We start from the raw sequence: 24,952 nt of genomic DNA, 5'->3' as shown, positions 1-24,952 counted from the left end.
ATGCTCCCCATCAGCTGTCATCAGGAAAATGCAAACTGAAACAAGGGGATTCCCTGGTAGGTCCGGGGTTGGGAATCCTCACTTTCACTGCTGGGTATACGGGTTCAGTCCCTGGTCAGGGAACTAATATCCCACAGGTCACATGGCACAGCCAAAAAGTAAAATAAAAACAAAATAAAACAACAATGAGCTCTCACTACACACCTGCCAGAATGGCCAACATCTGGAATAGCGACACCACCAAGCGCTGGTGAGGATGTGGAGCGAAAGAAATTCTCATTACTGCTGGGGGAGGTGGGGTGCATGCAGAATGGTGCAGCCACTTGGGAAGACAGTTTGGTAGTTTCTTAAGAAACTAAACATACAGGAAACAGCAATCATGCTTCTGGGTATTTACCCAAAGGAGCTGAAACCTGTATCTACACTAAAACCAGCACATGGATGTTTCTAGAAACTTTACTGATAACTGGGGGCTTCCTGGATGGCTCATCGGGTAAAGAACCCACCTGCCATGCAGGAGACACAAGAGAGGCGGGTTCTATCCCTGGGTGGGGAAGATCCCCTGGAGGAGGAAATGGCAACCCACTCCAGTATTCTTGCCTGGAGAATCCCATGAACAGAGGAGCCTGGCGGGCTACAGTCCATGGGGTCACAAGGAGTCGGACACGACTTAGTGACTAAACAATAAGAACAACTCATAACTGACAAAACCTGGAAGGAACCAAGAAGCCCTTCAGTGGATGAATGAATAAATAAACTGCAGTCCATCCTACAGTGGAACATCATTCAGCTAAAAACAAGCTATTAAGTCAAGAAAGACACGGAGGAATCTTGAATGCATAATGACTAAGAAGCCAATCTGAAAAGGCTGCAGACTGTATGATTCCGACTATATGACTCTCTGGAAAAGGCACAACTATGAAGACAGTGAAAAGACGGATGGTTTCCAGGAACTGGTGGGGCTGGGGGTGAACGGGTGGAGCAGAGAGGATTTGTAGGGCGATGAAGATGTTTTCCAGCACGCAGCGTTTGGACTCTGGTGATTATGACAGCTCAATGCAGGCTCAAATGAGGGTGCTGACAGCGGGGGCGGCAGACGGTGCACGGGAACTCTGGGTGCCCCCCTCTCAAGTTTGCTGTGAACCTAAAGCTGCTCTGAAAAACATGGTCAAAACATCAGGCAGAGGATAACAAGAAAAGTAAGCAAATATTGCAACACCACATCAGATAAAACAGAATTCTAGATGAAAGCCACTAAGTGGGACAAAGGGGACGGTTATTTTGACAGCCCACCGAGATGTGATAAGCCCCATCCCGACCTGCGCACACAGCAGAAAGGGGAGAGAGTCCTCATTCACAGTGCAGCTCCTGGGGGCTCTCTCCCCGCCCACTGCCCCATGAGATGGGACGCGACCACCGAGGTAAGACAACCTGATCACGTGTCTAAAGAAAGGCCATCCTGTCCCTTCCCCACACACGGCAGTGATCACCGAGTCAAGAAGGCTGTGGGGGTAGGGGTCCTCACCCAGCAGCACAGAGAAAACACATGGAGGACGAACGTCTCAGGGACACACCGGGCTGGGAATCCTCCTGAGAGGATGGAGACCCGCATCCCCGCCGACACGTTCATCACACTCGAATCTGCACCTGCGCCACGGCCTTGGTGGTGCACATTCCGTGGCTGTGGTGACATGCAGCCCGTGGCCCTGGGGCTCAGGGAGGTGGTCAGGAGGGAGCCCTGTGCCGGGTCCCCGTGCCATAGGGGAGCCTACTGGCCTTGGGGAACATTTCTAGTGATCTGGCAGAGAAAATGCCGACGGCATCCAAGCAGCCCTTGAAGAAGGCTCTGCATTCCACATGGGGTGTCACCCAGCACCCAAAGCCAGGCCATACGGGGGCTCTCAGGCCGCATGCGAGTCATTAACACAGACGTGAACATGTGAGAAACGAAGAAATGGGGAGGATGAGGGGCTCTCCATCCTGCCCTCCAGTGACACGGGGAGGACGTCCCAGACTGTGCAGGAAGAGGGAATTTCAGACACAGAACGTGGTCCCACGTCCACAAAGTAAGAGTCTCATGTACGCGTGGGCACACACACACGTGCACAAACGCGCTAATGGAGCCAAGTAACCGGCTCCAGGATGTCGGTCCTGCAGCATCTGGAGCCCGAGGCTCTGCAGGTGTGACAGCTGTTCCAGCCCTCAGGATGAGGGCCCCACCCAACCCCACTACGCCCTGAGCAGAGAGCTCTCCCAGCCAGGAGGGAGCCAGAGCAGCCTGAGAAGGGCTGGCCGACTCCACAGGCTTGACGATGGAGGGAGGGCGGTGAGCCAAGGAATGCAGGCGCCTCCAGAAGCTGAAGAGGCAGAGACCGAGCCTTCCCTGAGCCCCGGGAGGAACGCAGCCCCCACACCTTGTTTTTGGCCCCAAGAGATTGATTTCAGATTCCTGACTCCAAAGGTTACACATCTATGTTCACTGGAGCCCCCGAGTCTGTGGTCATCTGTCCCTGCGGGCCTAGGACACACACACCATATCTGTGCAAATCCACAGACATTCCATCCACAGGGTGCTGAGTCCAGCCCTCTCCTGTGAGGCCTGGACCTTGATGAGTGTGCTCACGACCAGCCTGAGATGAAAATCTAACGCAGAGGAGAAGCAGCCCAGGATGAGACAAGCACGGTGGCCCCAGAGGCTGAGAGGCAGGTGTGGGCGGCCTGGGGCCAGCGTGTGTGGTTTGCAGGAGAAAAAGCCACTCTGAACTCTGGCCACTCTGCACGCTCCTTCCTTCAGGCTGAGCCCGCTCATCTGCAAAACCTGCCTCTTCCGGGCGGGGCCCCCGCCCCATCCCTCTGACCCCAGCTTGGTCCTCACTCACTCATAGGGGGACAGCCCCCTCACTGGCCCACCTGGCAGGGACCCAGAAGGAGCTGAGATGGACGTATCCCGCTCTCCCTATGTGGGGCCTCACTCACCTTATTCTGAGGGTCTCCTCAGAATAAATAGTAATATTAGTATTATAATAAATAATAATGGTGTGCTGCCTTCACAGAGAGGGGAGGGGACTGGGACACTCCCAGCCTGACTCCGATGGGCCAGGCTACTCGGAGGGGAGAGGGCACAGCTCAGGGCCCAGCCTGACCGTGGACACAGACGGAGCTGATGGGGCCTTGACGGCAGCAGCCACTCCCCTCCCCTACCGGCCATATGGCCCGGGGCCCGGCACAGGGGGCCCATCTCTGCTGGGAGGTGGGGAAAGGACAGACAGGGGTGCTGGTGCCATGGAGGCAGGGCTGGAGCCCTGCAGGGAGTCTGCCGGGGCCTGGGGAGGCAGCACCTAGCACCTTGGCTTGGCCACCCCCCAGAGATACCCTGCGCACACCCCAGCCCACCCTGCGGCCCCAACACGCCAGCAGCCTGAGGGACTCAGTCAGAGACAGTCTCATCCCAGGGCCCCTTCCCCAGCGCACAGGGGCAGAGGGACCGTCCAGCCCAGTGCAGGGGACTGGAGTGGGTGGCTGGTTGCCACTGAGAGGCCAGAGGAGGGGAGAATGCTCCAGCCCTGGGCCCGTGGGTCCCTGGGGTGACCGACATCCGAGTGCAACAGAGCATCTCCCAGGCTTCCGCTCAGAACACAGCCTCCCTCACAGGCAGGGGCCCTGCCAATGTAAGCACATGTCCAGTGGGAAGTCCCTTCAGGCCACTCCTCAGGCAAGCTACGGTCAAGGAAATTCCACACCCCACGCAGCCTGGCCAGGGCCTTGCCCACATGAGGCCCACCCCCAACCCGCCCCCAGTCCCAGGCCCGCTACAGCTGATCCCTGACCCAAAGGGGACCTGGGTCCTGCCCAAGGCCCAGAAGAAGGATGTGTGTGTGTTCAGGGCCCTGGAGAGCACGCCAGGCCCCACCCTCACCCCCCATACTATGGGACAGGAAGAGGAGGTAGGCTTTTGGGTGGGACTGGGGTCCTCCTGGAAGGACAGCTCCCTGCAGGGCTGCCCCAGCCCCCTGGGCTTGGCAGGGACAGGGCAGAGAGGGCCCAAGCCAGCCCAGCATGAGGATGATGACTGTGGGGGAGGGGGACATGTGGCTCACTGTGGACGACACCCCCGCAGGGTGAGGTCAACGCCCTCTGTGCTGACATACCTGGGCACAGCCCTGCTCTGCCCTCGGCCCTGCTCACAGGGGCTGCCACAGGCCCTGGGCTCTGCACACACCTCAGATGCCCTCCTGGAGCAGAGCCTGCCCAGGCTGCTCCTAGGATGCCCTTCTGGCCACCCTGCTCACACCCAGGGTTCAGCCACCATCACCCCTCGACCAGTGTCCCGTCCATCTGTATACAGAAGCCACGGCCACTCCCCCCCTCCCTTGGTTTTCTCCTTCCTTGGGGTGGACTCCGCCTGTCGTGGGCACTTGTTCCTGCCCTGCCCTGGCGTGGGCTCCTCCTCGATGCATCCCAGAGCTGGTCAGCGAATCACCCACACACATTCCCCAGGAGCCCAGCAGGTGACACTCCCTCTCAGGGTCCAGGGCAGCCACCCCTCCTCGCACTGGGCCAGCTCCAAAGCCCAATGACTCTGCAGACCAGTGAGCAGGTCGAGGCTGTTCCCCACAACACCACAGGGTTGGGGGGGCAGGACACACACAGCGGGGCAAGGACAGGTCAGGCCAGCAGTGCAAATGAGCAGTGGGCTCTGCTCGAGGGCCCAGCCCCACCATGGACGCAGAGGGAGCTGGGGGGCCTAGCAGCTGTGGTGGCCCGTCCACCCCCTACTGGCCACATGGTGCTGGGGGTGCAGTCCCGGGGGGGACATGGCCCCCAGGAGGGAGTGACTCTCCCACTGCCCAGGAATGGAGAGGCTCTGGAGCTCACAGGCCGGCTGGCGGGGCCCCTGTGAGCTCCTCAGACTCACTGACCGCTGGGTGGTCAAGACTTCCGGATTTTCAGAGCAGCAAGCCCCCCACCCCTGCGGGCCCCTCGATCATGCAGGCTGGGACACAGAAAGGACCTGAGACCCTGCGGCCCAGTGACTGGGAGCAGAATTCAGTGGTCTATCTCTGTCTATGCCTCCGTTTCCCCTCTGACACGCACATGACATGTGATCCTGGGGCCAGAGGAGACCTGCTGTCACATACAGACCTCTGGTCTCAACCTGTCTCTAGGCCTCCCCAGACCTCCGCCTCCTCCTGGAAAGGAGGCCCCGTCCGGCCTCCCGAGGGCATGACATCAGGGCCAGCGGGGCCCCCGAGCCAGGCTCACGCAGCCCTGGCCGAGCTCTCCTGGCTGGACCGATGGGAAAGCAGGTGGCAGGCGAGCCGTTACCTGCCGGTGGCCCTATGAACACGCAGTGCCCGTCCTCGCGGGCCGGGAGCGAGGCACAGGGGAGTGGCAGCCCGCGCCCGTCCAGGCGGCTCCAGCATGCGTCCTCCAGGGCCTCGCAGAACTGGCGACAGGGTGGCAGGCCGGGCGGCAGGCCGGGCCTGCAGGGGGGTGCCAGCAGCAGGCAGAAGAACCAGGCCAGGAAGCGGTGGCAGTGGGTCCGGAGCAGTGCCCCCCAGGCTGGGACCGCGGCCTGCACCTCCTCCCGACTTGTGTGGTGGAGGTGGTTGGGCCACCAGGAGCGTCTGATGCCCAGGTGGCCGCAGAGAGCCAGGGAGGGCAGCAGGGGCAGGCAGCGGCCAGCGGTGGTGGGGACAGGCTGCTCGGTGGCAGCCAGCTCAGCAGCCCCGAGCAGTGTGGACTTGTTAGCAAGACCAGGCCCCGCAGAATTAGCCACGTGGGGAGCCCAAGCACCACTGTCCACAGTTAGAGCTGAGACTGCGACATGAGACAGTTTGGCAGGGGGGTCAGAGGAGAGAGCCCAGAGGGCAGTGTGCTTGCCCAGGGAACCCGTCACCAGGGGAGGCAGAGGCGGCATGGGCCTGCGGTCGTCAGCGTGCTGCTGGCCGGGACGGGCTGCTGCAAGCAAGAGTCCTTCACCGTCCAGCTGCAGGGGCCGCCCGAGAGGCAGCTGGCTTCCCCGGGGAGGCGCCCGGGCCGGCACGGAGGAAAGAGAAGATCTACCTGGGGTCGGCGATACCAAGGACTCCCTGAACCAGGGTCTGCCGGGGGAGGGTGGCGGCTGGGTGAGCACTGGCAGGGTGCCGGCCTCAGTCCTCTGGGTGTCTGGAGAGCTCAGGGCCGTGGTGCTCAGCTGGAGGGTGGTCCCACTGTCCTGGGGGGTGATGGAGGGTCCAGGGGTGGAGAGGGCGTCCATGGTGTCCGTGGGGGGCGGCGTCTCTGCCCTGGCAGAGCTCTCGGCAGGGGTGGTGTCCTTAGCGTTGTCCCACAGCTGGACGAAGCTCCGGATGCCCTGAGCCACGTTCAGGATCTTGGCTCCGACGCCGGCGATGTTTTCCTCCTTTGGGTCCAGGCTCACGGTGGAGGCCGTGGGGCCAGTGGGGGTCTGGCCCTGCCCCACCTCCGGCCTCCCCAGAGGGGCTGTGGGGCTGGCAGAGACTTTCCACCCGTCGGTGGGAGCATCCCGGGGGGCCATGTGCATGGTGGTATCCTCCGTGGGCCACACAGGTGAGCTGTCCGGGGGCTTGGAGGCTGGCGCAGCTATGGGCCAGGCACTGTTCCCAGGCCATAGCCAGGAGAACAGGTCAGCCTGGGCGGTCGAGAGGCAGCAGGCAAGCAGCAGGAGGCCGTGGTGGCCGCGGCCGCTGCTGGGGTCGGGAGCCATGGGGCTGTGTGCTCCGCAGAGCAGCAGGCCGCCTCTGCTGTCAGGAGGTGGGGCCAGCCCGCTCCCGCCTCCCGCTCCCCGCCCTCCATCCCCGGCCAGCAGCCAGCTCCCCATTCATCCATCTGGGCGGCTCCTCCTTCCACCTTTCTACTTCAAGAGGGAAAACAGGCAAATCTCCACACAAGGCAACAGGCACCCCCCAAGAACGCCTCACACTTCCTAGAAGCAGTGGAAGACCTCCCCCGCCAGAGGCCAAAGGGCACTGGCAGAGCTGCCAGAGGAGTTCCCAGCTCCCTCCGCTGGAACCCAGAGGAGCCCTGGGCCCTTCCAGACTGCCATTCGAGTCTCTGCTCGGGTATGTGGGAACTGGGCGGGCTCCAGGCCAGCACCTTAGTCCCCTGAGGGTAGAGGGGGCTCCTGCATGCTCTGAGGCTCAGGAAAGACCCTCCTCCTCATCCTACATTCTGCAGAGCCCAGAGCTGAGAAAGCACAGGGCATAGGCCCTCAAGGGCATCTGCCCTAGGTAGGGCTAGGAATCTCAGGAGGCAGGGGCGCAGCCCCCAGTCCCCCGTGCCCACCACCCTCTGCACTTGGAGCCACTTTGACTGGGAAAAGCCTGGAAGCCTGGCCTTGGGCCACAGCTCTGGAGCAAAGCTGGAGCTTGGAAACCACTGGGCTCGCTCTGAGTCCTTCCTCCTGCTGCAGCTGCTGAAATGGTCAGCATCCAGCCCCTGGGGCCTGCTCAGAGTCACCTGCTCCCTAACCCACCTGGCTCTGTCCCCCCCACGGACACTTGGCTTCCCTTACTCCATCCTGCCAGAGATCACAGCCTCTTCTTCCCTTTCACTCTTAAAACCTGCTCAGTCACACCAGCCCTGTGTCTCCATGGGCTGGAACCAAGGTCTCTGGAGACCCTGCCGGTGTTTGAGTTCTCATGAGTATTTTGCTCAGACCTGGGAGTTTCTGATCAACTCTTGAGAATTGCCCCAAAGGAACAGCACTGCAGTTGGGGCAGTTGGGAATCTACATGAAAGCAAAGGGAGATTATGGACTTGATGAGACCAAAGTCTCCAGACAAACGGAGATCCTCCCCACTGCTCCCGCTGCTCAGAGCTCAGCCTGAGAGCAGGGAGGAGGGCTGGGCGAGCATGCCCTGCCTGCAGGCCCAGGGCACCAGCCTCCTCTAGACATAGCTCAGTGCCCCTTCCAGGGGTGTCCCACACTGGAGACACCGGCCTGCAGCTGGACTCCTCCCACCCGGTCCCGACTCCTTCCTTCATGAAACCTCAAACCTGCCTGCTCAGTTGTGTCCAACTCGTTGTGACTCTATGGAGCCCGCCAGGCTCCTCTATTCACGGGATTCTCCAGGCAAGAATACTGGAGTGAGTTGCCATTTCCTTCTCCAGGGGATCTTCCCAACCCAGGCAGATTCTTTACCACTGATCCACCAGGAAAGCCCTCAGATGATACAGTTCCTCATCCAGGACACTAAGGAATGTGGCCCCAAGAACTTACATCCTCCCAGAGCCCACTTTGGGGTATGGGGAGAAGGCCCTGGTGCCAGAGCAGCCGTGCCTGGGACTCATGGCTGGTGTGGGTGTCTGACTCGGAGGATGCTGCCCCCTCCCCACCCAGCACCTGCCCTCGGTGATGCCCCTTCAATCCCCCCTAGGAGGGGCCTCAGGCAGCAGCAGGAGGACGGGTGAGGGGGTTTTCCCCCAATAAGAGGGCCCCAGGGCAGGACCAGCTCCAAGCTCTGTCCCATCCTGACCACCTGATGGGCGGTCTATAAAGCAATGTCCACAGTCAGGAGGCCGGGGCCCAGCTCCTGCCTTTACCGTGGGCCTGCACACAGCATGGCCAGCAGCGCTCACGGTAAGGAATCCTCGGCCAGCTGACCAGGGGCCAGAGCCTGGGAGACAGGAGCCCAGGTGAATCCAGGCGGTCTACACACATGCCTGCACATGCCCAACACTCACTTCAGCAAACACAGGTGCTCCCTCCTGCAGGCTCACATCATCACACGCAATCTCACGCCTCCCCACACACACACCACGCTCCACGCTAGACCCCATGTGTGCCCTGCATGCCTGGCACACCAGCTGCCCCTCTACCCAAGTTCCCCGAGATCCCTGTCCACTCCAGGCTGTGGCTGGGCCCAGTTCAGGACAAGGATGCTGTCGATAAATGCTGTCCAGGGGGCTGGGCAGCCTGGGGTCAAAAGCATGGTTCAGGACGGCAGAACACCGGTCTCCTCTGGAAAAGGGCGGGGGAGCACCATGTGAGCCGACATCTGGGCCCCCTACCCATCCCAGAATTCTCAGAAACGCCCAGAGAACGTTCTTGCTGTTTACTGCCACTAATGGGATTTTATGCCTGAAAGTCTCCGGAAAATCTCAGGATAGAAATTCCAGAAGCCCTTCCCCTTCTCCGGGCACGTTCTGGAGGGAGACCCTGGGCCCAGTTGAGGGAGAGCCTCCGCGCCATCAGCGTGGGGCTGCCCTGTTCGCCCTGGTCCCCGGCCTCAGCTACTCCCTGGGGCCCCGCAGCAGCCCCGGCCCCACACGCACTCGTTCACCTCACCCTGCTTGGGAGAGCCAGGAGCACGGAACCGTGCTGCTGTGGCCCCCCTGCACTGAGCACCCACACCATCCCCGGGAGACACCCCCACCCTCCCCCCCGACCCCACTCTTCCTGCCCACCTTCTGGATGCCAAGGTCACCTCCCAGCACTCTGAGAACATCACACGTCCACCTCCTCTGAGAACACCAGCGTGGCCCTGCCCCAGGCCTCGGCTCCCATTGGGAAGCAACCTGCCGAGGTGCTGGGCTGAGACACCCCTCCCCCCCATCACACACCTGTACACACGTTCACACGCACAGACTCACACGCACACGCACACACACCCCCACACACACATGCCCATGGGCACAGCAGCATTCAGAAAGCCTGCGGTGTAGACCAGGCTCCCTGCTGGCTGTGGCTGCCACAGGCCTGCCTGGGCCAGCCCGTCGGGACACACAGGGTCTGAGCCTCAGGGCCCTGCGGAGGGTCCTGTGGGCGCTGGTTCCTCCAGAGTCCGTGCTCAACATGGAGGCCGGATAGTCTTCCCTGAGCTGCCCATGGGGATGGAGGAGGGGAAACGGGTTTTGAGGAAACCCCTGGAAATGGCTGAAACACAGATACCTCTGGGTCAGGGCCCATGTTTCTGGGCCCCCAGGTTAGGAGAGACCGGGATCCAGGAATTCCTGGTGAGCTAGGAATTCACTGGGTCCAGGACCAGAAGCCAACAGCATGGTTCCTGCTGGGTCTCCTTCTGCAAGCTCTCACACACCCCTCAAGGCCTCGTGCCCCATGCTTACTGCCCTGCAGCTCCAGACAGGGCTGCCCTGCCTCTGTGATGATGCCTCCTCCTCGATGGTGTGGTAGCTTCTGTACTTTATTAACCTGGTGTCCTCCTGTATTCAGAGTCCATGCTGCCACTACTTAAGTCAAGTTCTCCTGCATGGGTTGGTTCCCCACCACCACCCGCCCCGCCTGCAGAACTATCTCTGGTGACCTCTGACCTTTGAAAGACATGGAGTTTCTGTCTGAAGTTTCTTGGACACTATTAAATACAATGGTATTTTAATTTATAGAAGAGAATTCTCGACCCAGTGGAGATAGGAAGGTGGTGTTGGGAATAACAAGGTGGCTTTCTCTCTCACAGGTTCTGGGATATCTTGGGAATCTTGCAGGTGTCAGGTGACCCCTAGCAAAGCTTCAAGTGGATTCCCTTTTCTCCTCATGCCAGGAACACCCCACCCCCACCAGGACACCCCACAGCCCTGGCTGAAAGGCCCTCCTTGCTCCTCCGCCCATGCACAAACCAAGCAAACACCTCTACCCTGTTGATGCCCCAAAGGGCTCACCAAGTACATGGGAGCCTGTGTGTCTATAGGTGTGTGTCTGCGTGTCTCTGATGGGTGTCTCAGTACATCTCTGTATATGCAGTGCACGTCTGTGGACCCACACGTGTGCACATGTCTCGGGTCCGGGTGCACTGTGTCCACTCCCCTATGCACACGGCCGTCTCGGGTTTCCAATGCCAGGGAGGCCCCTGGCCAACAGGGAAGTCCCACCAGGTCGGGGTTTGCTAGCCGCCCCTGGGGTCTGCACAACCCAGGGACGGGCATTAGGACTTGCATGTGACAGTGGCTGAGCTCAGCCTTCTACTTGCAGCTTCTTTTCGGAATGATGCCCAAATGACACCCAAATCCAAAGCCATCTGAGTTGCTCCCTCACGCCTGGTGCCTCTCTGATGGCACCTGGGCACCGTCCTTATGGGACAGCTCTCTCTGGTTCAGGATCACTCTCCCTCCAAGCACCAGGGGGGCTGAGGGGCCGGCCACCCGCTAGAAGAGGACCCAGCACCCAGAACTTCCGAAAGGTTCTGCCTCAGGCCCCTGCCTCACGCCCCTGCCTCATGCCCCTGCCTCGCCCATCGCCCCACCCCGCCTCCTATATCACCACGCCCACTGCCCTGCCTCTCATCCCGCCCCGCCTCCTGCCCTGCTCCGCCTCGCCCTGCGGTTCACCAGGGTTTGTTCTGTCTTCTTGGCGCGACTGGTTCGGATTCCTGAATAATGTGATCTTTCATTTTCATTTTTAAAAAAAGCAGAAACATCCACATGTGAGCAGAACTAACCTGGGGAACAAAGAGATGAGCGGGGCCACAAGCTCAGAGGAGGGCCTTGTCTGCCTGGCTCTTGGGGGCACTGCCCCTGGGGCCTCAGACGTCCTGGGCCCAGGCGGGGTCTCCCCTGAGGCCCTCCGAGTGGTCTGCCTGGGGCTGCCCACACCTGCCCAAAGGCCCCCAAGCCAGCACATCCTGCAGGGACCGCCTCCTCAGGTCATTTGGGGTTCTCTCTCTTGCCCCTGAGGACCAGACACTGGAGACTGTTCAATATGCGTGGGCCTGCGGGAGCTGGGCAGCCCTGGCAGGTGTCCCCAGGCCCCTGCCTGATGACTGGGCAGCCCTGGCAGGTGTCCCCAGGCCCCTGCCTGATGACTGGCCAGCCCTGGCAGGTGTCCCCAGGCCTCGGAGGAGAGGGCTTGAGAAATAACTGTTCCAGCACCCACTGCTGGGGCACAGGCCCCAGGGCAGCAGCGCGTCCCGTAAAGACCTGTGCGCTGTTGACACGCTGTCTCCAGCCCCTCCAAAATGGAGCACGACCCCTCCTCTCTGTGTCCAACTAGTTTGTAGTGTCCGGAGTGTCCAGATGTCCTGCCCCAGCCCTGTGTTTCACGGCGACCCTGTTGACCCACAGGGATAAAGCCCTGTTGCTGGGTGGGCTGGCAGCAGGCTCTATGTGGACCACTGGCGGGGCCCCTGCCCCAGCCTTTCCTCATGGCCACTGTCCACCCTCAGGTTCCCGGGAATATTGAGTGGTCAGGCGTAGGGAGGCCAGGCAGCTGGGACTACGGGTCAAGGCCCGTGGGTACCGCCCCTCCCTGTGGGTGTCGGTCACCTGAGGACCCACCTGGCCGCACGGCCAGTGAGAGCCGAGCACACAGACCCAAGGACCAAGGTGGCAGGCACGTTGCAACACTCTCTAATTTTTAACTGCCAGGCTGTCCTGCCCCTTCTGTCCTCAGGCGTCATTTAACCTACTTCCTCCCCCAAGGGCTGTGACCCCAAGGCCGGGCCAAGCAGGGGCGGGCGAGGGGCCACCTAGTGGGAAGGAGAGCCCCAGCCTCAATCCCAGACTCCTCTGTGGGTGACATTGAGCCTTGGGAACCCTCCAACCCTGAGATCCACACCAAGCATCACCCTGCACTCAGAGGAGTGGGCCTCTCCCGCAAACCCACCACTGGCCTGCGGGTGACAAGAAATACTGGGGCCCCTCCGGCCCCCACAGAGCCAGTTCTTGGAGAGGTGAGCATGGCAGGTGGAGACCCCCTGCTGGAGGGGTCGTCAACGGAGGTGAGAGGTGGTCACAGAGCAGAGATTCTCAAGACATGGACACATCTCAGGGAACAGGCACCTTCCCGAAGGGACCACCCAACAACCACCAAACACCAATGCCCTCCCAGCTCCCGGCTCCTGGCTCCTGGTGGAAGGCCAAGTGGAGGACACGTGCACGCCTGTCCAGGGCACACCCCGAAGCTGGAATCTAAACATGAGGAAGCAGCTGGACAACTCAGACAGGGTGTTTCACAGGACAGTGGCCAGACTGTCCAGAAACATCTGCGTCAGGAAAGCGAGGTGGGAGGCACCATCCAGGGTGAGAGACTGAGGAGCCACGGCCACCAAGGGCCACGTGGCACCTGGATGTGCCCAGGCCACCGAGCAGAGACAAGGGCCGCTTCACTGGGACCTGGAGGGCCCTGTGAGTATGGCCTGTTCATCAGAGAGCAGGTGGACAGGTGTGATGTCCCCGCTGCAGGAGACACACTCGGGAAGGCCAGGTAACAGGTTGGGACGTGGTGCTCACAGCAATGAGAGGAGCGTGTGCATCTGCACAGGGATGTGAGTGTGGACACACATGTGGACGTGTACATGAGGCGTGTGTGGCCCTGCGACAGACATGGACAGGCCTGGGGAAGAAGGGGAACCATGGTAAAGGGCGCACGTGAGCAGACTCCGCACAGTCCTTCCGACTTTTCTGCAGGTTTGCAACCTTCCCACAAGAGAAGTTCACAGGGAGAGCAGAGCTCACCTCCTGTGTCCACATGGAGCACTCTCTCCACCGCCTGTCTCTGGAAATGCAGTTGGCTCGCAGAGGGGGGTCAGATCTGCTTTCCAGGCACATCCCACCCCTGCGGCCACATGTGGGAGTTACCCTGCCGACCCTTCAACCCCCTTAGCAGGTTGCCCACCAGGTGGGAGCAGTTCCTAGCTTCCCTGAGCACCCAGCAGGCAACACCACCATCAATTGCCCTTAATTGAAAAGGAGATCCAACCAGTCCATTCTGAAGGAGATCAGCCCTGGGATTTCTTTGGAAGGAATGATGCTAAAGCTGAAACTCCAGGACTTTGGCCACCTCATGCAAAGAGTTGACTCATTGGAAAAGACTCTGATGCTGGGAGGGATTGGGGGCAGGAGGAGAAGGGGACGACAGAGGATGAGATGGCTGGATGACATCACTGACTCGATGGACGCGAGTCTGAGTGAACTCTGGGAGTTGGTGATGGACAGGGAGGCCTGGCATGCTGCAATTCATGGGGTCGCAAAGAGTTGGACACGACTGAGCGACTGAACAGAACTGAACTGATGTTCAGTTTCCAGGTAACCCTAGTGGTAAAAGAATCTACCTGCAGTGCAGGAGACACGGGTTCAATCCCTGGGTTGGAAGATGCCCCAGAGGAGGAAACGGCAGCCCACTCCAGTATTCTTACCCTTAGAATCCCATGGACAGAGGAGCCTGGCAGCTTCAGTCCATGGGGTCACACAGAGTTGGACAGGACTTAGCACATCAGCTCAGCACCACAAAACAAAAGATCTAAGCATGCTTCCTCAGTCAGGCTGTAGACTCTGGGAATCGTCCAAACTCCACCCACCAAAGCAGAGCAGACATGTTTACAAGCTCTAAAACTCCTTTAAGAACGAGAGGTGCTTCTATACTTTGTTCTTCTTTTACAAGATTGCTATGCTGGGTGCCTTGAAATCCCACATGGATATGAGGGTCAGTTGGCCAGTTCCTACAAGGATACCAGCGGGATGGGGTGGGGGCTGCACTAGCTGGAGGTGGTATCAGGTGGTGATGCCATGCCAACAATGAGAAGTCTTCCAGTTGGAGAACATGTGGTGTTTTCCCTTCATTTCTCTCTATGTTGGTTTTTAGTTTTCAGAGTACACGTTTTACACTTCTTAAATTTATTCCTACGTATTTTACTCTTTTTGATGCTTCTGTAAATAGCATTTTTTTTTCTAAATTTCATTTCTGGATTGTTCATTGCAAGTTATCGAGAAATACAATTGGTTTTTACACTGATTTTGTATCCCTGCAAACTTGCTGAATTTATTTCTTGTGATAATTTTTAGCAGGTGTTTTAGGACTCTACATAAATAAGATCACAGCATCTGTGAACAGAGTACAATGTTGAATAGAAGTGGTGAGAGGGGTTGTCCTTGCCTTGGCCCGATCTTTTGGGAAGCGCCCAGCCTCTCAGCAGTAAGTACAGTGTTAGGGACGGGTCTTCAGAAATGCCTTTTATTGACTTGAGGAAGTGCCTGCTTCCTAGTCTGGGGAATGTGCTTATCATGCAAGGGTGTTGGACTTCCTCTCATGTCTTTTCTGTATCTGTTGAGATGACTGTGTGATTTTTATTTCGTTGATTTTATATATTGCATTAATTTCCAGACATTAAACCAAAGGTGCATTCCTGGGATAAAGCCCACGGGTCATGACGTCATTCTTTCTCTGTGACTGGACTTAGTCTGCCAAGTCTTCTGAGGGTTTTGTGATGTAAGAAGTACTGGTCTGTAGTTTTCTGAGTTTGTGGTATCTCTACAGTTTTGGCCTCATAAAAAGAGCTGGGATGTGTTCTCCCCCACCACCCCTTATTTTCTGAAAGGGTTTGTGAAGAACTTGTTTTAATTCTTCTTTAAAATGGTAGTAAAAATCAGCAGTGAAGCCATGCTTTCTTTATGGGAAGTTTATGGATTACCAATTGAACCTCTTCATTTGTTACAGATCTACTCAAATAATCTATTTCTGAATTGAATTTCAGTAGTCTGTCTCTCTAGAAATGTGTTCACTTTATCTAAGTTGTATAGTTTGTTAACATATAGTTGCTCACAGTTTGGGGTTAGAACAGCGTGCAGGGTTAGAACAAAACTGGAGGAGTCACATTTCCCTGTTTCAAAACTTCCTAAAATGCTAAGGAACCAAGTCAGCATGATACTGGCATGCAGACAGGCGACAGGTGAGTGAAACAGAATCAGGAGTCTTGAAATAAACTCACACATCCATGGTCAACTGACTTTTGACAAGGTTGCCAAAACTATTCCATGGGGAAAGAATAGTTTTCAACAAGTGGGCTGGATGGCCACAGGCAAAAGATGTGGCTAGACCCTTACTTCACACCATGTACAAAAATCAGCTTCAGATGGATCAACATCTAAATATAAGGGCTGAAAGTAAAAGGAAAACTCTTTCTTACTGGAAAACACAGAATACATCTTCACAAGCTTGGATTTGGCAAAGGATTCTTAGATATGACACCCAAAGCCTAAGCAACAGGAGAAAAAATAGATAAATTTGACTTCATCAAAACTGAAAGCTTTTGTGCTTCAAAGGACACAAGAAAGTGAAAAGATAACCACAGAATGGAAGACAATACTTGCAAATCACATACCCAAGAAGAGATTTATATCTGGGACATATAAAGAACACCTACAACCCAACAACAAGAAGAAAATCTAATTATTTAAATGGGCAAAGAGTCTGAATAGACATTCCTCTGTTGAAGACGTAGAAACAGCTAACAAGCACCTGAGAAGATGCTCCACACCAGCAGTCACTGGGAAACATAAACGGGAACCACAGCGGGATACGGGTCACACCCACTCAGAGGGCGAGAGTCAAAAACATAATCGCAAGTGCTGGAGAGATGCAGGGACGTCACAGCCCTTATCCCCTCCTGGCCCGAGTGTAAGAGGGGCAGACGCTTTGGAGGAGTCCAGCAGTTCCTCAGATGGTTAAGCAGAGCTACCTTGTGTCCCAGAAATTCCACTCTGGATTGATATTGAGAGACATGAAAGCATGTGTCCACACAAACTCTTGTGCACGAATGTTTACAACAGCACCATTCGCTTCAGTCAAAAGGAGGAACAATGAAGTGTCCCCAGCTGCCAATGGTCACACGGGCGGTCCATCCACACAGCGGAGTGTGGCTCAGTCATGAAAAGAAGGAGGTCCTGACACGCACCGCAACATAGATGATGCTTGAACACACGACATTCAGTGATACAGCCACACACACAGGTCACATAAAGACTCCATTTACATGAAATAAAATAGGGAAATCTATAGACCCTGATGCTGAGAAAGACTGAGGGCAGAAGAAGGGGGTGACAGAGGATGAGATGGTTGGATGGCATCCCTGACTCAATGGACATGAGTTTGAGCAAGCTCCGGGAGATGGTGAAGGATAGGGAGGACTGGTGTGCTGAGTCCATGGGGTCGCTAAGAGTCGGACACGACTTAGACAGTAAACAGCAACACAGAAAGTAAACCAGTAGGTTAGTGGTTGGTTAAGGCTGGGGTGCGGAGAAGGCAATGGCTCCCGACTCCAGTGCTCCTGCCTGGAGAATCCCAGGGACGGGGCAGCCTGGTGGGCTGCAGTCCATGGGGTCGCGAAGAGTCGAACACTACTGAGCGACTTCACTTTCACTTTTCACTTTCCTGCATTGGAGAAGGAAATGGCAACCCACTCCAGTGTTCTTGCCTGGAGAATCCCAGGGACGGGGGAGCCTGGTGGGCTGCAGTCCATGGGGTCTCACAGAGTCAGACACGACTGAAGCGACTCAGCGCAGCAGCAGCAGGGCTGGGGTGACAGCTAAAAGGTTTCTTTTTTTTTTTTTTTTTTGCTGAAATGTAGTTGATGTGCGGTATTATGTAAGTTCCAGGCGTACAATAGAGTGATTCACAACTTTGAAAGGTTAGGCTTCATTCATGGTTATTATAAACCCCACGTTGTACAATATATCCTCAGTTGCTTATTTTGTACCTAATAGTGTGTAACTTAACCTCAGCCCCTTTCTTGCCCTTTCCCTCCCCACTGGTGACCACTAGTTTGTTCTCTGTATCTGTGATCCTGCTTCTTTTTTGTCGTTTTCACTAGTTTGCTGCATTTTTTAGATTCCACATATATGTGCTATGCTTCCCTCGTGGCTCAGACGGTAAAGAATATGCCTGTTACGCAGGACACCAGGGTTCAGTCCCTGGGTGGGGAGGATCTCCTGGAGAAGGGAATGGCAACCCACTCCAGTACTCTTGCCTGGAGAATCTTATGGACAGAGGAGCCTGGCAGGCTACAGTCCAGGGGGTCGCAAAGAGTCGGACACGACCAACACTTTCACTGTACGTGGTATCACATGATACCGTGTGTTCTAGTGGCATAAGTCTTTTTCTGTCTGACTTATTTCACTCGGCATAATGCCCTCCATGATGTTGTAAGTGGCAAAATTAAGGCTTGTTTTTGAAAAGATAGAATTGTTCTGAAATTATGAACATCTTTGAACTAAAACCTTCTGAATCATACACTTTAAGTCAGTGAATTTATGGCATGTGAATTATGGCTCAGTAGAGCTGTTTAAAAAAAGAGTGAAGGGAGACTGTCACATTTTTCAAATCACACAATCCCAACACTACTTAATTTGCATTTATTTGATGGTTCCTGAGATTGATGTTTTGAATACAGTCAATGAAAATATTTCTTTCTTTTATAAACTCCTGTGCACTTTTACTCATTTTTAAGAGAGTATTTAATCTTAAAAAAAAAAAAAAAAAAAAACCCCAGGGATACAGTCAATGGTTGTCTTTGCTACTAATGATGTTTTTCAAGCTTATCACAAGCCTCTTTCACAAAACCCAGGTTCCTACTCTTAATGAGCTCCATCTGTGCCCGAGGGGCCCCTCTGGGCCTGGAAACCTGGCAGGTCCACAGAGCTGCCAGTTCTTAGCTCCACCGGCTCGAGGCGAAATTCACGCCTGTGCTTCACTCTGCACAAGGCACGTGGACCAACATCACGGCCATCCTGCATCTCGTCAGGAGCCCCGGGAAGGAGGTAGGCCGACCCCAGAGGGGACAGGAGACAAGGACTCTCTGGCTCGGGGCCCAACGTGTACCCACATCCCTGTGCTCCCGTGCTCCACCTCGGGGGACATCGTCTTTCCTTCATTCGACAAACGCGCCTTGAGCTTCTCCTATGGGCCCAACCTGCTCTGGGCACTGGAGACGTGTCAGCCTCGGGTAGGAGGAGTCAACCACCGAGAGGACACGAACCAACTGGACAGCAAGGGGTGCACGGGGTGAGTGCCGGTGCAGGGCAGAGGGAGGGCGCCTGGCGGGGGATGGAGAACCCAGCAGCGTCCCCCACGCTCGGACACCAAGTCCTGTGCAGTGACCTGGCCTCCCCTGTGGAAGGGTCAGACGGCTGCTCGGCCACCCGGGCGGGGCAGGCAGGCCCTGCGCCAGTGGGGAGGACGGTCCCCTTTCCTGGAGTCTTAAGGTCAACCAAGCCAGTGTCACCACAAGACCTGGGTCCTTTAGCAGCTGTGGATGCCTTCGGTGTCTGCGGTTCCAGGGTCACGTCCGTGACACACATGACAGGGCACCTGGGGGCTGGCATTTCAAATAAAGGCCCTTGACCCAGGAAGTTAATATTTGACTAGTGTTTCCACCGAGGGTCACATCGCTGCACCATCCTTCGGCGACAGGGACAGCGGCAATGACTTGTCCCCATCCCGCCCCCCCGCCAACAGGCACAGGGCAGCCTTAGCCCCCATGACCTTCTAGAACCCATGAGAACATGCTGGGGGACAGGAGGCCTTGGACCTGAGAGCTGGGCTCCCGTGGGTGGGGGCCACAGCGAGGGTTGGGGGCAGAGAGAACGCAGAGGACCAGCAGGGACCTTAAAGCAGCAAGCTGCCTGATTAGTTTTTAAGGGCCTGACGGTTGCTCATTAACTGGATTTTTCATGGCCGACTGGAGGGCAGGCTCTCGTGGCCAGGTTCCCACGGCGGGGGGAAGCGCCAGGGAGCAGCCGCCGGCTCGGTCGGCCCCAACCTGTGACAGCTCCGGTCAGGGTCAGGCTGCGCTCTGGGACGTGCAGCCTGGCCGGTCAAGGCTGGAGCCCGCTACCCCAGCGCCTACAGCCGCCCTTCTAACTTCATGTCCACAAGCACCTCCTGGATGGCAGGCCCCTTGCCCCTTTCTCAGAGCCAAGCCCTCGGGCAGGAAGAGAAGCAGGCCAGGGGGTTGGGGGGAGTGGCGGAGCAGCTGTCTGCCACTGGAGGGTGTGCCGTGAACATGACCTTATTAGGAAGAGGTCATGCATGTGAAATTAAGGATCTCAAGATAAACTGGGTCCCAGATCAACAAGGAGGGTCCTCAACAAGAGACACAGCCCAGGGAGCAGCAGGGGGAGATGGACAGGAGTGAGGGAGATGGCCACCAGGCAGGACGCCTGGAGTCCTGGGAGCTGGACAAGCCAGGAGGGCCCCCCCGGAACCCCCGGACGGAGCACCACCCTGGCCCTCAGACTTCCGGCTGAGAGAGAAGAGATTTTGGTTGTTTTAGGCCCCACAGTATGTGGTCATTTTTAACGGCTGCCCCACGAGACCCCCAGGGTTGCCAAGGACAGGTGGGAGCAGTGGGGGAGGTGGGGGCGGGCAGCAAGCCCACCCAGAGCATCAGGGCTTTCCCCTGCGGCCAGGGCTGCAGCCTGTGACCTGCCCAACCACCCCCAGGGCTGGGCTCGTGTCTGTGGTAGAGGCAGCCCCTGGCCAGGCCCACTGGGTCGTGATCATCCACACAAAGCCGAAACCCACGGGCAGAGGGAAGGCTGGGGGTCAGCACCGCCTGCCCCCACCTCCACCTAGTTAACCCTCGGCTGGGAGGAGACAAGGACAAGTCCCGTCACAGCTGTCCATGCAGGCTGCCCAAGCACCTGACCAAGCTCAAAGTGCTATGGTCACCCCTCCCAGGAGGTGGCCTCCAGTCATCACCCACCCACGTCACAGGGACGACTTCATTTATGGGGACGTCAGCCAGCCTGGGGTCAGGACGATGGGGTTGGGAAGCAGAGAGAGCGTGAGCCTAGGCTGCCCGTCAGGCTCCAGGTCCTGCCAGGGAGGGCTCCACGCAGACAGGACCCGGAGAGAGAGGTCAGCCCTAGTCCAGAGCAGAGACCCCACCCAGCACCTTGCACAGGCCACCGACTCGGGGTTCCGCTCCACAGGCTGAGGTCAGAAGGGGATGTCACAGCCCCGACTCCACAGCATCTGCTGGGAGAGTGCAGTCAAGCGCCCCAGGGTCCAGCAAGCCAGAACTTAAGTTGATGCCAGAACAGTCACAAAGCAGCTGGTCTGGATCCTGCTTCCTGCCCTTTCAGGGCCGCGGGGACACAAACGAGTGGAGGACTGGGTCGGGCCATAGCTCTCACAGGCAGGTGTCCAGACAGCTTGTCCACCTGGCTCCAACTTTTCCTTCTAGCTAAATTCACAGCTGGAGCCATAAATCCCTTCTCAAACTAGTTCCTACCGACCACCCCTCAAACCGCCCCTGCACAGGCTCTGTGCGGATGAATTGCCCCCCAAGCCCTGAGCCATGCTTCCCCCACAAGTCCAGAACTGTCCCGAGTGGCAGTAACTGGAGGAAGATCATCCTGGCCTGTAGATAGGCTTGCGCATAGAAGATGCCCCGGTCTGTGAGCACAGGGCTGTCATGTGGGGCACCAGCCACCAGAGGGAGCCACGGACCCAAGGATGGGAGACGGTAGTGGTGGGCCCAGAAAGTTCACCTTGGGGGATCATTATAAAGAATAAATGTGTTGCATGTGTTGTGATGGACACAGGTCCAGAAAGCATCCCCTCCCATCCACAGCCCTAACTTCTCACCCCTCGACCGACACTCAGTGACTGAACGTTGGGGTCCCCAGGCCGGCCGGCACACCAGCCCACCCGGAGAACTGGGTCCCTGTGGGTCTCGTCTGGTCTGGTTGCTCTCACGCTGCTGAACTTATGCCTGCCAGGAAGCACATCCGCAAAATGGGGTCACAGGCTCAGGGACAAGCCCCCAGAATTTAGGTAACGGTGAGGGTCAAGTCGGGGTCCACTGCTCGCCCTGCGTGGGGTGTAGGCAGGAGGTGAGGTATCTTCCTGTGGGAGGACACGTGGGGACAGAGGGAGGGGCAGGCGGAGTTGTGCACCCCCCACCCCCACCAGACGCACACATGCAGCTCCCCAGACCTGTGAACTTGGATGCAGGCTGCTGGTCAGCTGACCTTAAAATAGAGATGATCCTGGCTTATCAGGGCAGGCCCACTGTGCTCCCAAGGGTCCTTACATGGGGAAGAGCCACAACCAGAGAGATGGTGTCACGAGAAAGACTGAACTGGGGCCCAGAGAGAGAGTCAAGGGAGACGCCGGAAAGGGGATTCTCCCCAGGAGCCCCTGGAAGGACCAGCCCTGCCCACACCCCGATTTCAGTCCAGAGAGAACCGAGTGAGACTTCTGACTTCCACGACGCAGAGAAAGTAACTCTGTGTTACTTTATGGCATGCACCCTGTAGTCACTGGTCACAGGGGCCACTGGACCTCCATCCACTCTGCATCTCCTGAGGGGCCCACACCTGTGACCCTGGCACTGCATCTTCACGTTTGGAGGCCCCTTCCTCCATCCGGCCCAGCACATTCATGTTTGGGGGTGCAAGCGCCTTTTGTTATGGGACGCTGGCATCCTCCCGACCCAGCTCTGCAAACACCTCTCTGGTTTGTCCATCCTTCTCTGGTTCGCCCCTCCATCTCTCGCTCTTGGCTGAGGGTCCTTTTCAGCCCCCCGACTGTGAGACCACTGACGTGTCCTGAATGACAGACAGCCTGATGTTTGCGGTTTCCCTCTTTACTCCAGGACCTTCAGATCATTGCTTCTCAAACCACCAGCCAGGACCTGCTTTCCCCGACCAGTTGTGGCCAACACTTTGTAACACACAGTGAAAATGTCCCAGTGACGCTCCACACAGGGACTGTCGCTTTCTGGGCTCGGTGCCCTGTCCCCAAGCCGCCCGGGAGCCCTGGGTCACCACGAGCGGGGCATCTGAGCCACCTTCTTCCAGCTGCATGGACAGACCTGCCCCGCCGGCCAGCAAGCAAACCGCCACTTCCAGAGAACGACCACGGGGCAGCTGGCGGGGCCATGGAGGGGCCTCAGTCAGGCTGAAGGCTGCAGCCTTCCTCCCCTTCCTGGGGAAGAGCTGCCTCCAAAGCAGCCCCACAGGAGAGCAGAACCCTGGGCTGCGGCTGGTGGGGCTGTGGAGGAGCTGGAGCAGAGAAAGGAGGGGTCGGCCAAAAGGGCAGGATGGGCAGTTGGTGCGTCCAACCCCACAGCAGCTGCACCCGTGAGCCAGCTCCGGGAGCCCCTATCCAAGGCATGTGTCTGTGGGTGACACACGCCCCACCTCCAGAACGTGGGCAGCTGGACCGGCCCAAACCTGGGAGGGGACATTCCTTCTCTGTCTGGCGTCGCTGGGGGACAGCCGCAGCTTCCTGGCTGAGCCTGGGCAGCAAGCTGCATCCACCGCCCCAGTCCAGCCTGCGTCCAGCAAAGGCGACCTTCCCAATTAACAGCCCCTTTTGTTCCAGATGGAAGTTAAAATGGAAATTTCACTCAACTCTAAACTACAAGAAATGTGGTCCGTGGGAAGTTATACAGTGAACATGGATTCGTCTGTGGGCACAGACCCGCCCACACCCTATCCCCCATCATGTGGGTGTCCACCCTCCAGGGGTGCCAGGCACAGCCCCACTCACACCCTGTTCCTCCCCCATCATGTGGGCATCCCGCTTCGGGGGCACCGGGCACAGCCCCACCCATGTCCTGCCCCCCCGTCATGAGGGCATCCCCCTCCAGGTGGCTGGACGGGTCCAGGAGGAGATGGCTGCTTCTGGGCTGCATCCTGCTGGAGAGTGAAGGCCCCCCTTCAGCCTGAGGGGTCACCTCTCAAGGCAGGGCCCCACTCACGCAGCCCAAGGAAGTCAACCTACAGTTAAATCAGTGTCAGTGATGAGATGACAGACCTCATGGGCAGCACTGCCAGTCTGACTGGAGATAACACCCTCTGAAATGCTCTTTCTCAGAGGACACGCGTCTGCGAGGTTTACAGAGCACTCCCAGAAGAAGGGACGGGGCCCCAACATGTGTGGTGTGGACCCACCCACCCAGGCCGCCAGGCCCACTGCTCCCACGAGACGGGCAACAGGAGGGATGCCCACAGGTGATGGAAGGGATGCGGGTTCACACACTCACGCCCACTCGAGGGGACCACATGTCATCACGACCCCCAGAGCCCCAGCCCCGGCCACACATGACCCCCACACCCCATGGGAGCCTCCTCAGTGGTGTCAGCTCCTCCCAACAGCTCCAGCGTGGGACCACCTCCTCATTCCCACCTGCACCCTGCAAGCCCCACCGATTTCCCTCCCCAAGTCAGCCAGTCTGTCCCTCGGCCACAGGTCTGGACGGGGCTTCAAGGTTCACCCTGTAGCTGCCTGACCCTCAAGCCACACTGAGCTCTCTCTGCCAGGATGCGTAGCATCCGCCTCCAGTGCTCTCACCAAGTCCAGGGCCACCTTTTCTGGATGGTTCCGGGGCACAGCTGACTGCCAGGCGCTGGTCCTCCACACCCACACTGACCACCTGGCCACATGGCCACCCTGACCACTCTGACCACCTGACCACCTGGCCACCCTGACCACCTGACAAATCTGACCACTCTGACCACCTGACCACCCTGACCATTCTGACCACCTGGCAACCCTGACCACCCTGACCACTCTGACCACCTGACAACCTGGCCACTCCGACCACCTGGCCACCTGGCCACCCTACCACCTGATCACCTGGCCAGCCTGACCACTCTGACCGCCTGGCCAGCCTGACCACCTGACCGCCTGACCACCTGGCCATGGACCAAACTGCTCCCCCTGGAGGCCAGACCAGGGCCCAGGGCACAAGGAGTGTGTCCCCTCCAGTGGCGCTCCTGCTCCGATGACCACACCTGTGTCTGTGCCCCCAGCCATGGGCTCACAACACCCATACCTGTTCAGGCTCCCACTGTGTGAGCATGAGCTCCCCCTGCACCTTGTGCCCCTGGGGAAGCGGGGGTGGGGGCGGGGGGCTTCAGGTACAGAGGGCAGGCCCGTGGGCCATCCAGAGCCAGGCTCCACTGAGTGCGTCCCCAGAAAACCACCAAGGAGCCAAGCCCTCTGGGTTCCCATGCGCTCACCGTGGGGCTGGGGTTGCAGAGGCCAGTGCCTGACCCCCAGCTGCCCATGTCTCAGCCTCACAGCCCCTCCATGGCCCAAGGCACAGGGCAGGCACACGGCCAGTCGCCATGTAAAGACACAAGCAGAGAAAGGGAGCTGCGCACCTTAAAGTTTACCCCAACATGCCCCCTGAGGGAACAGGAGGCCGTGGAGGCCTAGGGAAGGGACCTCCTTGCAGGTTTGTTAACT

At 58.0% G+C, this 24,952-nt stretch overlaps 1 protein-coding gene across 6 annotated transcripts in view; it reads right to left on the bottom strand.

Annotated features, from left to right (window-relative positions):
* Positions 1-24,952, bottom strand: part of COL18A1 (collagen type XVIII alpha 1 chain) — a 94,355-nt gene that overhangs the window by 45,380 nt on the left and 24,023 nt on the right. For 3 of the 6 annotated variants that reach the window (XM_061423560.1, XM_061423564.1, XM_061423573.1), the window contains exon 1: positions 5,326-6,747. The exons of 1 other annotated variant lie outside the window; for it this stretch is intronic. In XM_061423560.1, the coding sequence (XP_061279544.1) occupies positions 5,326-6,727 (1,402 nt within the window). In that variant the 5' untranslated portion in view covers positions 6,728-6,747. Of the gene's footprint in view, positions 1-5,325; positions 6,772-24,952 lie in introns of those variants that run through there. 2 more of the 6 variants (XM_061423581.1, XM_061423592.1) reach the window with 1 other exon arrangement.

The sequence above is a fragment of the Bos javanicus genome, chromosome 1, assembly GCF_032452875.1.
Source record: "Bos javanicus breed banteng chromosome 1, ARS-OSU_banteng_1.0, whole genome shotgun sequence".
Classification (NCBI taxonomy): domain Eukaryota; kingdom Metazoa; phylum Chordata; class Mammalia; order Artiodactyla; family Bovidae; genus Bos; species Bos javanicus.
This window is presented reverse-complemented; position numbering and strand designations above follow the sequence as displayed.